At 52.5% G+C, this 13,270-nt stretch overlaps 1 protein-coding gene across 4 annotated transcripts in view; it reads left to right on the plus strand.

The window, feature by feature from the left end:
- MOCS1 (molybdenum cofactor synthesis 1) overlaps nucleotides 1,614-13,270 on the plus strand; it is a 33,983-nt gene continuing 22,326 nt past the window's right edge. For all 4 annotated transcript variants that reach the window (XM_018038896.1, XM_018038895.1, XM_018038893.1 and 1 more), the window contains exons 1-3: nucleotides 1,614-1,822; nucleotides 9,851-9,977; nucleotides 11,416-11,583. In XM_018038896.1, coding sequence (XP_017894385.1) covers nucleotides 1,709-1,822; nucleotides 9,851-9,977; nucleotides 11,416-11,583 — 409 coding nt within the window. In that variant the 5' untranslated portion in view covers nucleotides 1,614-1,708. The remainder of the gene's footprint in view (nucleotides 1,823-9,850; nucleotides 9,978-11,415; nucleotides 11,584-13,270) is intronic.

Here is a 13,270-nt window from a genome sequence, read left to right on the forward strand (position 1 = left end):
AACCCACTCCAGTATTCTTGCCTAGAGAATTCCGTGGACAGAGGAGCCTGGTGGGCTGCTGTCTATGGGGTCACACAGTCAGACACAACTGAAATGACTTAGCATGCATGCATGCATTGGAGAAGGAAATGGCAACCCATTCTAGTATTCTTGCCTGGAGAATCCCAGGTACGGAGGAGCCTGGTGAGCTGCTGTCTATGGGGTCGCACAGTCGGACACAACTAAAGCGACTTAGCAGCAGCAGCAGCAGCAGCAGTACATAGATTCATTACTGAGGGTGCATTCCATGGAAAGTTTCAAAGACTATGCTCTTTGTTTCTGAGAGAGAGAAAGGGACCCTTCTCACCAATTCCTGATATATACTGAATCTTGACTTTAGGAATCGTATTGTCTTGGGTTTAAATCCCAGTTTTGCCAGCTATCAACCATGTGACTCTGGAAAAAATTACCTATCCTCTCCAAGCGTCTGTTTCCTAAGTTGCAAAGCTGACATTCTATTAACTGTAAGACTATTGTAAGTATTAAGTGATACTTAGCATGGTGTTTGGTGTGTAGGGAGCATTCCAAAGATGATATCCACTTATTCTATGACTTCTTGCTACATACGTTTTTAAACACAGACAGCAAGATTGTTAGTGTCCTTTGGGGCACTAACAGTTGGAGAAATGTACCCTGAAGGAGGGAGCTGACCATCCTACAACCAGGGCCTAGACTCCATGAAAGGACTTAGAGAAGTCATAATGTGCAGGCTCAGATATTGCCTTTTTTAAATTGATTAAGAACTATTCAATAAACTCTATGGGAAATGTACTGTGCTGAACACTGTAGGTGATACAAAAATGATCCCCTCTTTCTAGAAGACTGCAGTCACTGGGTATAGGAGCATTACAAATATATATAAAATTATAGTACATACCATAATAGGTTAAAGGATTTATGACAAAGAAAGAAATAAAAGCCTAAAAGTTTCAGGAAAAGAGAGAACATTTGGTTGAGTATGTGTTTAGGGCTTAGGGCACTGTTGAGATTAGTGAAATGGAATTTCTTGTGTCTGAGCATGGATGACCTTTAAATCAGCAGAGATGGGCAGAGGTGCATAGGTAGGAAAGCTCAGTTGAGGAAATGGCCAATAATCCTGTGTCAGGGAATGCAGGACATACTTTGGGGAGAAATGGCTGATAAAGCTAGAAAGATGGTGAGGGAAAAGCCTACAGCTATTACTCATTCTTATCTTTTTCCCTCAGATCTTTTTATGTAAAATGTTGTTATTTTGTTCATTATGGGTTTTTTTTTTTTTTTTTTGCATTCTGACTTTTTGAGATATTGCATTAAAACATTATCTTGAAAATCTACTTTTTTGGCACCTCCTCAAATTTCATTCACTTGGCCCTAAAGCACTTAGGTCGTGGTATGCGACTAGCACAAAGTCCAGAGCTGCCAGTAGGAAAAGACTCAGGATCTTTTGCTGAGTTTGAACCTGGCGTTTTCCAAGCCCTCCCTAGATAGAACACAACCAGCCAGGGAAAAGGAGCAGCGGGAGTGGACTACAACTCCCAGAAAGCCGCGCGGCACGGCGCCCACCCCGATTGGCTGCTCGGGCCCCGCCCCCGCCCCGCCCCTGCCTCGAGGACCCGGGGGCGGCGAGTCCCGGGCTAGCGTTCTCCCGAATCGGCTACCCTGTGGGATCTTACACCACCGGCAGGCTTCAATGGCGGCCCAGCCAGTGTCCCGGGTGGTGCGGCGGGTCCTGAGAGCCGGTGTCCGAAGCTGCAGCTCCGGGGCTCCGGTGACGCAGCCATGCCCTGGGGAGCCTGTCGTGGAGGTGAGCCCGTCCGCATCCACACTTTTCCTGGGGGAGGCAGAGGTCAGGCCACTAGCTGCCCAGAAGCACCCCGGCCCCTCCGCGGCAGCTGCTTCTGAAAGTGGTGTCCGCTCCTGGGAGGGACCCCCCTCGGCACTTAATTAGGCGCGCAGGGAGAGGGAGGTGTGGAAAGATGTTCTCTAGATCGACCGCCCAGTCCCACCTGGAATCCCAGCTGGGGGTGGCGGGGTGGGGGTGCTCCCTGGGGTCTGACTCGAAAGCTTCCCTGCCCACCTGGCCAGGCAACCTCCTTCCAGGTCTGAGTGACTTCCAGAGATGGGGGAGCAGGCGGGCAGGGACCAGTGCGATGTTATTAGCACCCGTCTCAGCCCTGCCTCACCCCCTTAAACAGCTTCTTCCTTAAACAGTTTCCTCACTGTACCCCCCAGGGAGGTTATCTGTGTGATCAGGTGTTTTTGTGACACCTACTTCATAATGTAGCACTGACTAAAAATGTCACTTTGTAGTCACCTGGCTGTGTGACCTGTCCTTCACTGGCTGTTTGTGTTTCATCTTCATTTCCCTTAGGAGGGTTCAGCCTGATTCTGGAGCAGAGTGGAGCCCAGAACCTGGGCTTTTGCAGGTTTGGGAATCTGCTGTCTCTTTAGGGTTAGGATAGCCACCCCCCTATCCCCACCCCCCAGTCCTTAACAGCATCTCTCAGAGGGATTTTTGGCATGACAAGTTTTCAGTTTGTTTTGCCCATCTTGTCAGGGTATCATTTTGGGAGAAGCATCTGTTTTTATTTGGTGAAACCTTTTTTCTGGGTCCGTTTGGTCATTCCTTTCCCACTACCTGGCACAGGACTTCAGGTTCCGGGGCTCAGCAGGTCAGCAGATTGAGCACCTGCTGTTGCTCAGTCAGGAGGAGGGTCTCAGGCTAAATTGCTTTTCCCCAATTCTGACCTCCCTACTCACCATCAGGATCCTTAGATAAGCAATTCGCATTGCTGGGAGGTGAAGAAGTGTGTCCAAATTCTTGAACTCCGAGAGTTACGGAGGGAAAAATGGGAAAACCAAGATGGCTGAGAGGTCTTTAAAGAATTTAGGAAGAGGGGAAGTTTCTCCTCCACACCCCGAGCCCCTAACTTACTTTGTACTTTTCGGCCTGTGCTAAGTGGCTTCATTTATGGTCTCACTGAGGCCTCACAGTAAACCACCTGAGGTGAGTAGAGTTTGTATCTTCAGGTGAGGGAGCCCATGGAAGTGAACTCCCCTGGACCCCCCTGAGCTATAAAGTGAGTGATCAGGAGCGCAAACTCTCGCACCTGTGCTCCGGCTTCTTTTCTTCAGGGAGGATGTGGGGGGTGGGGGCTGTTCCTGCCCTTTCCTTTACACTGTGAGGGCGGAGGTATCAGTAGCAGGTAGGGAGGTGGACTTGAGCAGAATGCCTCAGTTTGAATCCCAGCCCTGCCACTTACGAGGTGTGTGAACGTCAGCAAGTCTCTTCACCGCTCAGTGCCTCAGTCTTCTCCTCTGTGAAATGGGAAGAACAGTGTCTACTCCTTAGGGTGGTTATAGAGATTAAAGGAGTTAATGTGATATATATATATATATATGTACACACTTGCATAGTCTGGCCCATGTACATGCTGTGCATGTGTATTTCATGTTTGTCTTAATAATTATCCTTGCCACCATTGTCACATGCTGTGTCCCATAAGCCCCCTCCCACCCTGGACGTCTCTCAGCAGTGTTATCCTCCGCAGACAGGTTGCTCCCCTGTGTTTCCAGGTACGGTGCTTACCCAGTGTTCTGCGGGCAGTGGCGTCAGCAGATATTTGGGGCCGTTTGAAACAGACCTGGTGAGGTAGCACGCGACAGAGCGCTGGGCAGGACGCCCCAAGCTTTCACACTTGCTGTGCCCCCAGGGTGACCCGGCTCCTGGGCCTGTGGTTTCCCCTCTTTTCATGTCTTTAAGACCAGGGGGTGGCCAGCCCATCTGTACGCAGTTGAGGGAGGACATAGAATGTCCTTTGGAGACTCTGAGAGGTGAGCGAGTCTTGGAGACAGCTGTGTTCTCCGCTGAGCTTGCCAGTTGGCGGGAGCTAGGGTGGGGGCTCCTGGAATCCCTGTCCTCCCTTGCCTTTCAGCAGGGCCCCTTTTCCCCACACCACCATGCCCTGGATTGCCCTGGAGGTCTGGTTTGGGATGGGAGGTGCTGGGAGAGACAAGGGGAAGTCAGGAGGTGTTGTCCGTTTGTCAGGGTGTGGGCGGGAGAGTGATGTGAGGTGTGGGGAGGGAGCTGGCTGCGAGGCTGGTGGAAGGGGGCCTTGGGCTGGGTCCACTGGCAGCTTGAGGAGGTTCTCCAGGTGGACCGGGGAGGTGAGTGGGTATACAGGGAGGTGGGTAGGGGAGACGGAGCTCCCTGCCAGCCTGGTTGGCACAGTCAGGACAGAGGGCTTCCCACAGTTGCAAGCACTACACCCCTTTTTCTCCATCTCAGGCTCCGGGCAGGCTTTGTTGGGGTGACACAGGGCTGGCCTCAGGTCCTGGGAGTGCTGCCTCGGTTCAGGGGAGAGGGTGATTCCGTGCCAGTGGCACCTAGTTATTCGGAGGGCTGGGAAGAGCACGTGTTGGAGAGGTTTCTGCAGGGAGGGACTGTGTACATGAGGAGGGTGGCCGGGCCAGGCCTGGGTCAGTCACCCTCGGGAGGAAAGCCGACTTTGCAGGAGGCCTGTCTGAACGTCCAAAGTATGACTATCCTTTCAGGTGTGACGTCCTCAGACTTAGGGTGGGGCTGGAGGGAGAGTGGAGGTCAAGGCCTGGGGCTGGGCACTTTGCCCAGGTCCCCTCATTTAATAGAGATGAATTTTGAACATCCCTGGGTATAGCTCGTCCCAAAGAGGTGTAAATTGGGCCAGTGCTGTTTGGGTTTGGCCTGTCTCTCTGTTCCCCATCTCCTCTGGTATCTACACTCCAGAGCAATTTGGAGCTTGGCCTTTATCAGTCAAATCAAAGGCCCGATGTTGGTGGATACCAGGGAAGGCACTTGGAGGGCAGGTCCCTTCCTAAACTGACTCCTTCCTACTACCCTTCCCCACCTCACCCAGTCTGCACTGGTAGGAGACGAGATGTAACCAGTAGCATATGGTTGGCTGCCTTGTGCCCAGTTAATCACGCTGGTGTCCATGGTCCCTGGGTGGCTCAGACCCTGCTTGTCCTGCTTCGAGTGGTGTGAGGGCAGGTCTGGAAGCCCCGGCCTTGGGCCCTCTGCCATTAAGTAGGGCTTTGCAAGACTAGGGAAGCGGACATGAGTGGGAAAACTAGTCATAGTGTATACAGCTAGTGCCCCTCCATGGATATATGATGACTGGATATTTCTGAGTAGGAGTTAGATTAAGTGAATGGGAGCAGTCTCTTCCTGAACCCCTACTGTGTGCCAGGAGCTCCTCTGGTTGACTTAGGTAGCATTGTTGTCCATACTTTATGGACAAGAAAGCTAAAGCTGAAAGGGTAGTAGGCAACTGGGCCTGTCGTTCAGGTTTACCTGCCTCCAAAGCCAATGCTCAGAACTGCAATCACCCGGATTAACATGGCACCGAATTCTGGTGTGGCTGAGCCAAGGGTTCTCAACCTGGGCTGCAGACAAGAATAGGAACGCTACACACAAAGCCAGGGCCCCAACTCAGAGCAGCTGAGACAGAATCTTTGGTCTGGGGCTTTGACATCAGTACTGCTAAGAAGTTCTTCAGGTTATTTTCATGTGTAAAAAGAGTTGAGAGTCACTGTTAGAGGCTAAACCTTTTTTTTTTTTTTAACTTTGGAGAAGGGCATGGCAACCCACTCCAGTATTCTTGCCTGGAGAATCCCGCAGACAGAGGAGCAGGCTACAGTCCACGGGGTCACAAAGAGTCAGACACGACCGAGCAACTAACACACGCATTGTTACTTTACAATGTTGTACAACAGAGTGAATTAGCTGTATGTATATATTGGCCCTTTCCCTCTTGGCCCTCTGTGGGGCTAAAGCATTTTGACAGTAGAGACCAGCCTAGAAATGAATGGTTACCCTAGTGTAACTGGGTTTCACACACACTGCCTTTCTCTCTGGATTGGGGACCTGCCTATCTGTCCATTGACACAGGTGATTCGACACCTGCTATGACTCGGGAACGCTGAGTCAGGCAGGAAGACTTCCCACCCCAGGCGAGGCCCAGGGAGTCTGTGCAGCCAAAGGTGTTCTGCTTGTGACATGTCCTAGCCTCTCCTGGGCGAGAGGCTTCACTGTCTAATCTGCCCGGTAATTCCTCCTGGATTCCAATCTCCTTTGACTGGTGCTAATATTTTTTTCCCTCCAGGGAGTTTAAAGGAAAGGAAAAAAAAGGAAGAATGGAAGTAGGACATGCAGTGTTGGAGGAGAGAGGAGGCAGGGATGAGGCGTGTTAATATCCAGGCGATGAGTTTGCAGTCCTGGCAGGGAGAGGGAGACGAGAGATGTGTTTTGTGTGTGTTTAGGAGGCTGCCTCAGGTACTGGCTGTATGATCTGAATGAATGTAGATAAGGTCCTTCTTGGTTTCAAAAATGAAATCAAGCCTGCCCCACCCTTGGCCAGAACAGAGGGCCTAATTCCTTGCTGGGTTGCTCCATTCCACACTGCCTCTCCGGTTTCTGCTGAGTCATGTGCCTCTGTCCTCTCACTGGCTCCCATTGGGGGTTCATTTGGGTTCCTCCCTCCCCCAGGATGTTCAGATTAGGGTGAGGAGGACGTCTTGGCGAGGGGGAGGAGGGGCCCTGGAGTGATTAGCCAGTTACTAAGTTGTGAATAGCTGCAGATTCCTGGGTGTCTGGGCTCCTGGACCCTGGTGGCCAGTGGGGATGGGACTCTTGATTCCGCGTGTGTCTTTGCCCCACCCCCAAGGGCACGGGTGGAAAGGCCGTGGGGTGAGTAGGGAGGGAGGAGGGAGCACTGTTGTGATTATTTCAGACTGCAGTTCAGGGAAGTGACGGCTACTTTCTGGTCCCTGGACCATGAGCAGAGTTTCTTAGATGATTGGGAAACCGGTCCTGGAGTGAGCAGAGTGAGGTCAGTTTTATGGACACAGGAAAAGCCTGAAGCACCCCCTGCTCTCTCTCTGTCTCACCCCTTCTGCCTCTTGAGTCAATCAATGGCCCTTAACCTTGGCTGTACATTAGAATCGCCCAGAGAGATGAAAAACGCAAGCACCTGGAGATCTGAATTCAACTGGTCTCCATGGGAATGTTTTCCTTCAACTCCCCAGATGGTTCTAACATGCAGCCAGGGCTGGGGAGGTCCCTGAAGGAAATGTTTCTCTTTTCTGGACCGCAGGAGACCCAGAGACCTGCTTTCTTTCTTTTTTAAACATTTAAAAAAATTTTTAAATGGAATATAGTTGATTTACAATGTGCCGTATAGCACATTGCTGCTGTCCAGCAAAGTGAATCACTTACACATGTACCCACTCTTCTTTAGATTCTTTTCCCGTATAGGCCATGACGGAGCACTGAGTGGAGTTCCCTATGCTATACAGTAGGTCTTTATTAGCAGTGTGTGCACAGGCTTCCCTGGCGGCTCAGTGCTAGAAGGATCCACCTGCTGATGCAGAAGATGCGAGTTGGATCCCTGGATCAGGAAGATCCTGAGGAAGGAAATGGCAGCTCGATTGTGCATTCTTGCCTGGAAACTGCATGGACAGAGAGAGGAGCCGTGGAGTCAAAAAGAGTCAGACATGACTTAGCAACTGAGCGCTCAGCACACAAGTGTGTGTATGTCAGTCCCCCTTTATAATAAGTCTTCCGATTTATCCCTTTCTCCCTTGGCAACCATAAGATTGTTTTCTACATCTGTAACGTTTTTCCCCTATTTTGTAAGTAAGTTCATTTGTACCTTTTTTTTTTTTTTTTTTTTTTAGATTCCACAAGTAATTGATACGGTATCTGTCCTTCTCTGTCTGACTTCAAACTCAGTGTGACAGTCTCTAGGTCTATCCATGTTGCTACAAATGACATTATTTGTTCTTTTTTTTATGGCTGAATCATCTTCCATTGGGTATAAGTACCACATCTTCTTTATCCATTCCAGAAGCCTGCTTTATTAGGTTATAAGATGGTGATAATCTGGGGTGTTTCTCTGCCAGCATCCTGGCTAACCCCCTCTTTACAGCAGGACACTTTTAGCCCATAACTGTCCTTGTTTTATAGCTGGGTGAGCAGACCAAGAGGAGTCAGAGAACTCTGCCAGTCTGTCAGGGTACACAGAGCCCGGAAACCAGGGGTTCCTGCCCCCAGTCCAGAGCTCTATCCGTAGACCTCACAGATGACCACCACGATCATGATTTCTTGTTCTGAAGACTAGAGAAATGGCTTCTCCCTGCCCTGTATTCCATCCTGTGTTCCTTCTTGGACACACCCCATGCAACTAGGGCAGAGACTGCAGAACTTAGACCTGGATTTGAGTCCTGGTTCCACCAGGGGTGTTCGTGGACCCCATCCAAGCACTGGTTATAATAATCCTTTCAGGTGTGGGGACGGAGCAGAGAACGTTCTTTGGAAACCTCAAGATGCCTTGCAGATGTTATTTCTGTGGGGCAGTTATCATCAACATCGGTCATGACCCAGGGTTGTGCTCTAAAGCAGGGGTCCCCAACCTTTTTGCTACCAGGGACCAATTTCATGGAAGACAGTTTTCCACAGACTAGGGCTGGGGGCGAGGGGATGGTTTCGGGATGATTCAAGTGCATTACATTTCCTGTGCACTTGATTTCTAATCTAATGCTGCCACTGATCTTATAGGAGGTACCGGTCCACAGCCTGGACTTCGGGGACCCCTGCTCTAAAGGGAGGCGGGGAGAGAGAGCAGATGATCTCACACTTGGGAAAGGGGGACGGAGGCTGGCTGCCTTTCTCTCCCCCAGGATGCATTTGCGCCTTGTGAGAAGCCTCCAGCAATCCCCTCCCCATTAATCCCCAAAGTGTGGGTCCTTAACCCTTTCTTCTGGCCGTGGGTAGGTGAAGGATAAGGACTGACGTAATCTGGGCACAGGGTTAGCATGGCGGCCATCCTAGCACCTCCATCCTCCCTTCCTGGGGGCTGGTGTCCTCATTCCCTGTGTGGGTCCCCCTGGTTGTATTGTCCTTATCCTAGGGTCTTCTACAGGAGGGGAGCCCTCCATCGTAGGTGTACCCATCCTGGCTGGCTACCCAGCTGCTCCTGGGGGTGTAGTCTGTTGGGTCCCCCTGGGCAGTGGAGAGGCAGCTTGTGTGACCCCATCTGCCACAAGGAGTAATTGCTTTGAGCTCAAGGTAAGGAGGGCTTCCCTTGTGGCTCAGCTGGTAAAGAATCTGCCTGCAATGCGGGAGACCTGGGTTTGATCCCTGGGTTGGGAAGATCCCCTGGAGAAGTGAAAGGCTACCCACTCCAGTATTCTGGCCTGGAGAATTCCTTGGACTGTATAGTCCATGGGGTCACAGAGAGTCAGACACAACTGAGCGACTTTCACTTTCAAGGTAAGGAAGGGGAAGCCTGGGTTGGAGAAGTGGTTCCATGTTCCAGGCCAGTGGCCCTCATAGCTGCCTGCTCCTCCCTCCTTGTTTCTGGACGTGTTTCTTGGGTGCCGAGAGGCACATGCCCTCCCGGTGACCTGTCCAAAAGATGCTAGGGATGGCTGTTCCTGGATGGGCGTCCTTTGAGGGAGGCGTGACAGGGAGGAGGTTGGGGCTGGGTGGGGTCTAGTGCCCTTTGCCCTGTCCTGATGCCCAGGCAGCTGCACCCCAGCAGAGGCCCTGCACCCCCAGGGCTGAGTATGGGGCTTGGAGGGGCAGGTCCTTCCTTCTAGACCTGTCTCTCATCCTGTGAATGAGGGGAGACTTCCAGACCCCCAGAACCACGGAGCCCACATATGGATGGAGAGGCAGTGTGCGGGTGTCAGAGGGGAGGGAGGGGGTGGTTGACAGGGGTGGGGGTTGTGTCCCGGAGGTGGGCTCTCCCCACACCTGCCCCCAGCCTGTGGTTCCTCCCACCCACTGCAGGTGCCGTCCAGGCCGAGGCCGTTCCTGGGGGAGCGCGCGGCCCCCTTCTCCGCCTTCCTCACCGACAGCTTCGGCCGGCGCCACAGCTACCTGCGGATCTCCCTCACCGAGAGATGCAACCTCAGATGTGAGTTGCCCCCCGGGCCTTCTCTGGGCACCTGTCCCTCTGCTGCAGTGGCCCCTGGCCCAGGAATCCCCCTCCCCATTCCTCTTTCTAGGAAACTTCGTCCAGCCTTCTTCCTTGCTCGTCAAGTGGGGTTCAGGGGTAAGGTGGGGATCAAGAGTGAGTTTTGTGATCCTGGAAGCTGGTTCTCCTTGGAATCAGGCTGGAGAACAGAATTGCTGTTGGATTCAGGACTGAGGCTGACCCGGGACCTACCACGGGCTCGGGACTCTTTCTCCCGCCCTCCTAATTCCCTGAGGTCTGCCCAGTGCAGGACATGGCATGGGGCTCGCCGGGCACTGTAAACAGGTGAAATAGGCCAGTGCCCACGGCCAGCACGGCCGGGTATAAGGAAACACTCCGGTTGCATGAGACAGGTCGTCTGGGGCCAGGCTGGTACACAGTCCTCATTGCATAACGTCGTACAGAGAGCTCTGGGGTGGGTCCACTGCTGGAGGGACTTCCAGAGTGTGCGTGTCCATCTGTCCTGCCTTTCTTCCATCTTTCCTCCCTCCCTCCCTCCCTCGCACTGTAACTCACGGTAAGAAACGTGTTTACTTCATGGCCCAATAAATACATGTCTGTGTAGTAAATGTTCAACCTAACAATACTTACCCCGTGCAGTACTGATGTTCTGATGTTCTTGCCTAATCTGTTCCATCTTCAAAGACCAATTCTAGACCTTTCCCTAATCTGCCCGACTCCCTGGCAGGTCCTGACCACTAGTGCTGTTGAACCTGTCCCACGGGAAATGAAGGGAGGACATGGTGCCCCACTGACCAGCCAGGGCTTGCCTCGTTTATCCCCTTTTGCTCCCTTGCCCTGAACAGGTGGTACCTCAGTCTTCCAGTCTGTGAAATGGGACTGGTGTTCAGTCACCTGAAGGACTGTAGCCTGGGTGTGAGAACTCATGTTGCCAAGGAGGAGAGTGGCCTTGCCCAGGGCAGGGAGCACCTCCTGGCCTCCTGCACCTCAGGACACGCAGAGGTGGGGCTCACTGTCACAGCCAGAGGCAGTGAAGGCACTGAATGATGGCCGGAGTGGGCCCAGGGCCCTGGCCTTCTGCGCAGACCCCGCCCAGCGGCCCCTCACAGAGGAGGAAGTCTCGGCCTGCCCCTACCCCCAGCCGGGCTGCCCTGGCCGCTCATTTCTCATCTTTAACCCACTGAGGGACACCAAGGCCAGATGGGGAAGGGTGTTAAATTTTATGGAAATGGAAGGTGAGCCTCAGAGTGAATCTGGCCTAGGGTTTGTGCCACCTCAGACTTGGCCAGGTCTCTCCTCCTGGCTGAGTTGGGGTTCTGGAGAAACTTGCAGCATGGTGGGCAAGTTGGGGACCGGAGGCCTCGCGGTCTGACCGCCGCAGTCACTTCCTTCCTCCACGTCCCCTCCCTTCCCTCAGGTCAATACTGCATGCCCGAGGAGGGGGTCCCTCTGACCCCCAAGGCTGACCTGCTGACCACAGAGGAAATCCTGACCCTGGCCCGGCTCTTTGTGAAAGAAGGCGTGGACAAGATCCGGCTCACTGGCGGGGAGCCGCTCATCCGGCCGGATGTGGTGGACATCGTGGGTGAGTTGACCAGAGTTATCACCACCTCTCCCAGGTCCTGCTCCATTCACCTTGACTCGAGTACAAATATCAGAAGCCAACACTCCCTTGGGACCTTATGTTCACAGAGTCCTGCCACGTCCTCTGAAAACAAGCACTGTCCTTATTCTCATTTTTGTTAAGAAATGAGGCACAGAGAAGTTGGAGAACTCGCCCAAGGTCACACAGCTAGTAAGTGCCAGAGCCCAGTGGTTTTACGTCAGATTTAGACTAAAGTCCTCCCCCGGGCTTAGAGGCCCCGTGATCTCGTTCCATCAACCCAGAGACCTCTCTCCTGCCGCTCCGCCCCAAGCCTCTCCCGCATTCACGCTGCCAAGCCTTTCCACGTGCCACTGCCCTCCCCGGGAGCAGAGGGCTGCCAGCCTGTCTCGTTCAGGGCTCTGCCCCCAGGTCACCTCCTTAGGGGAGGCCTCCTTGACCTGAAGTCCCTCCCTGCATACACGCCCCCAGCTGTTTTGTTTCCCAGGAGTTGGCAAGATACCGTCCAGGGCCACCAGCGGCTTGCGTGTAGCCTGTAAGCTAAGAATAGTTTCTCTGTTTCTAAATGTGATTGAAAAAGAAAATCAAAAGAATAACGTCTGTGGCACGTGAAAATTATTTGAAATTTTAAATTCGCCGTGCATTAATAAAGTTTTATTGTGACGTAACCACACCCACTTATTTACATATCTCCCACGTCCAGTGCTCTTGCCTGGAAAATCCCATGGACGGAGGAGCCTGGTGGGCTGCAGTCCATGGGGTCACTGAGGGTCGGACACAACTGAGCAACTTCACTTTCACTTTTCACTTTCACGCATTGGAGAAGGAAATGGCAACCCACTCCAGTGTTCTTGCCTGGAGAATCCCAGTGACGGGGGAGCCTGGTGGCTGCCCTCTATGGGGTCGCACAGAGTCGGGCACAACTGACGCGACTTAGCAGCAGCAGCAGCAGCACGTTGCAGAGCTGAGGCGTTGCCGCAATGACCATATGGCTGGCAAAGCTGAAAATGTTTACTCTTTGGTCTTTCTGACAGAAAAGGCGTGGCGACCCTACTCTACCACAGTATGTTGTGTGGTTAGTTTTTGTCTTCTCATTAACTAGCATGAAAGCTCTCAGGGATCTAGGTGGATTCTGTTCATAGCTGTGTTTCGAGCACCTAGAAAAGTGCCTGGCACACGGCTGGTGCTCACCGGTGTTTGCTGAATGAATGAAGGTGGTTTAAAATGATATCTCTGAAGTATGATACACCCTTGTGGGGATCTCAGCTGCACCTGTATACTACTGTTACAGTAGTATATCTCGGGCAACTTTTAAAGTCCATCCTTAGCCTTCAGATGAAGAGGGTAACCTACCTTATAGACTGGACCTGGGGAAGAAATAAGAAGGAAATGTCCAGCAAGTGACAAGTGCTGTGTGTGGGGTGGCCCTTGCCGTATGCTTGTTCTAAGCCTTGAGGTCAGGCAGGGACTGTGAGTGTGCGATTATAGAAGTTGAAGTCAGAGGAAAATAAGGTTTCATTTTCTTGATTGCTGAGGCCCTCACGTCCGCTGCTCGGGGTCGGACCCCCGGGTGGGACTCCCCCCCCCCCCCCATCCCTCAGCTGTCCGCCTCGTTTGCTGGTTCAGTGCATCTTCTCTAGGGTGCCCGCTTGTGTGCCTGGCACTGTGT

This window comes from Capra hircus, chromosome 23, assembly GCF_001704415.2.
Source record: "Capra hircus breed San Clemente chromosome 23, ASM170441v1, whole genome shotgun sequence".
Taxonomy (NCBI): domain Eukaryota; kingdom Metazoa; phylum Chordata; class Mammalia; order Artiodactyla; family Bovidae; genus Capra; species Capra hircus.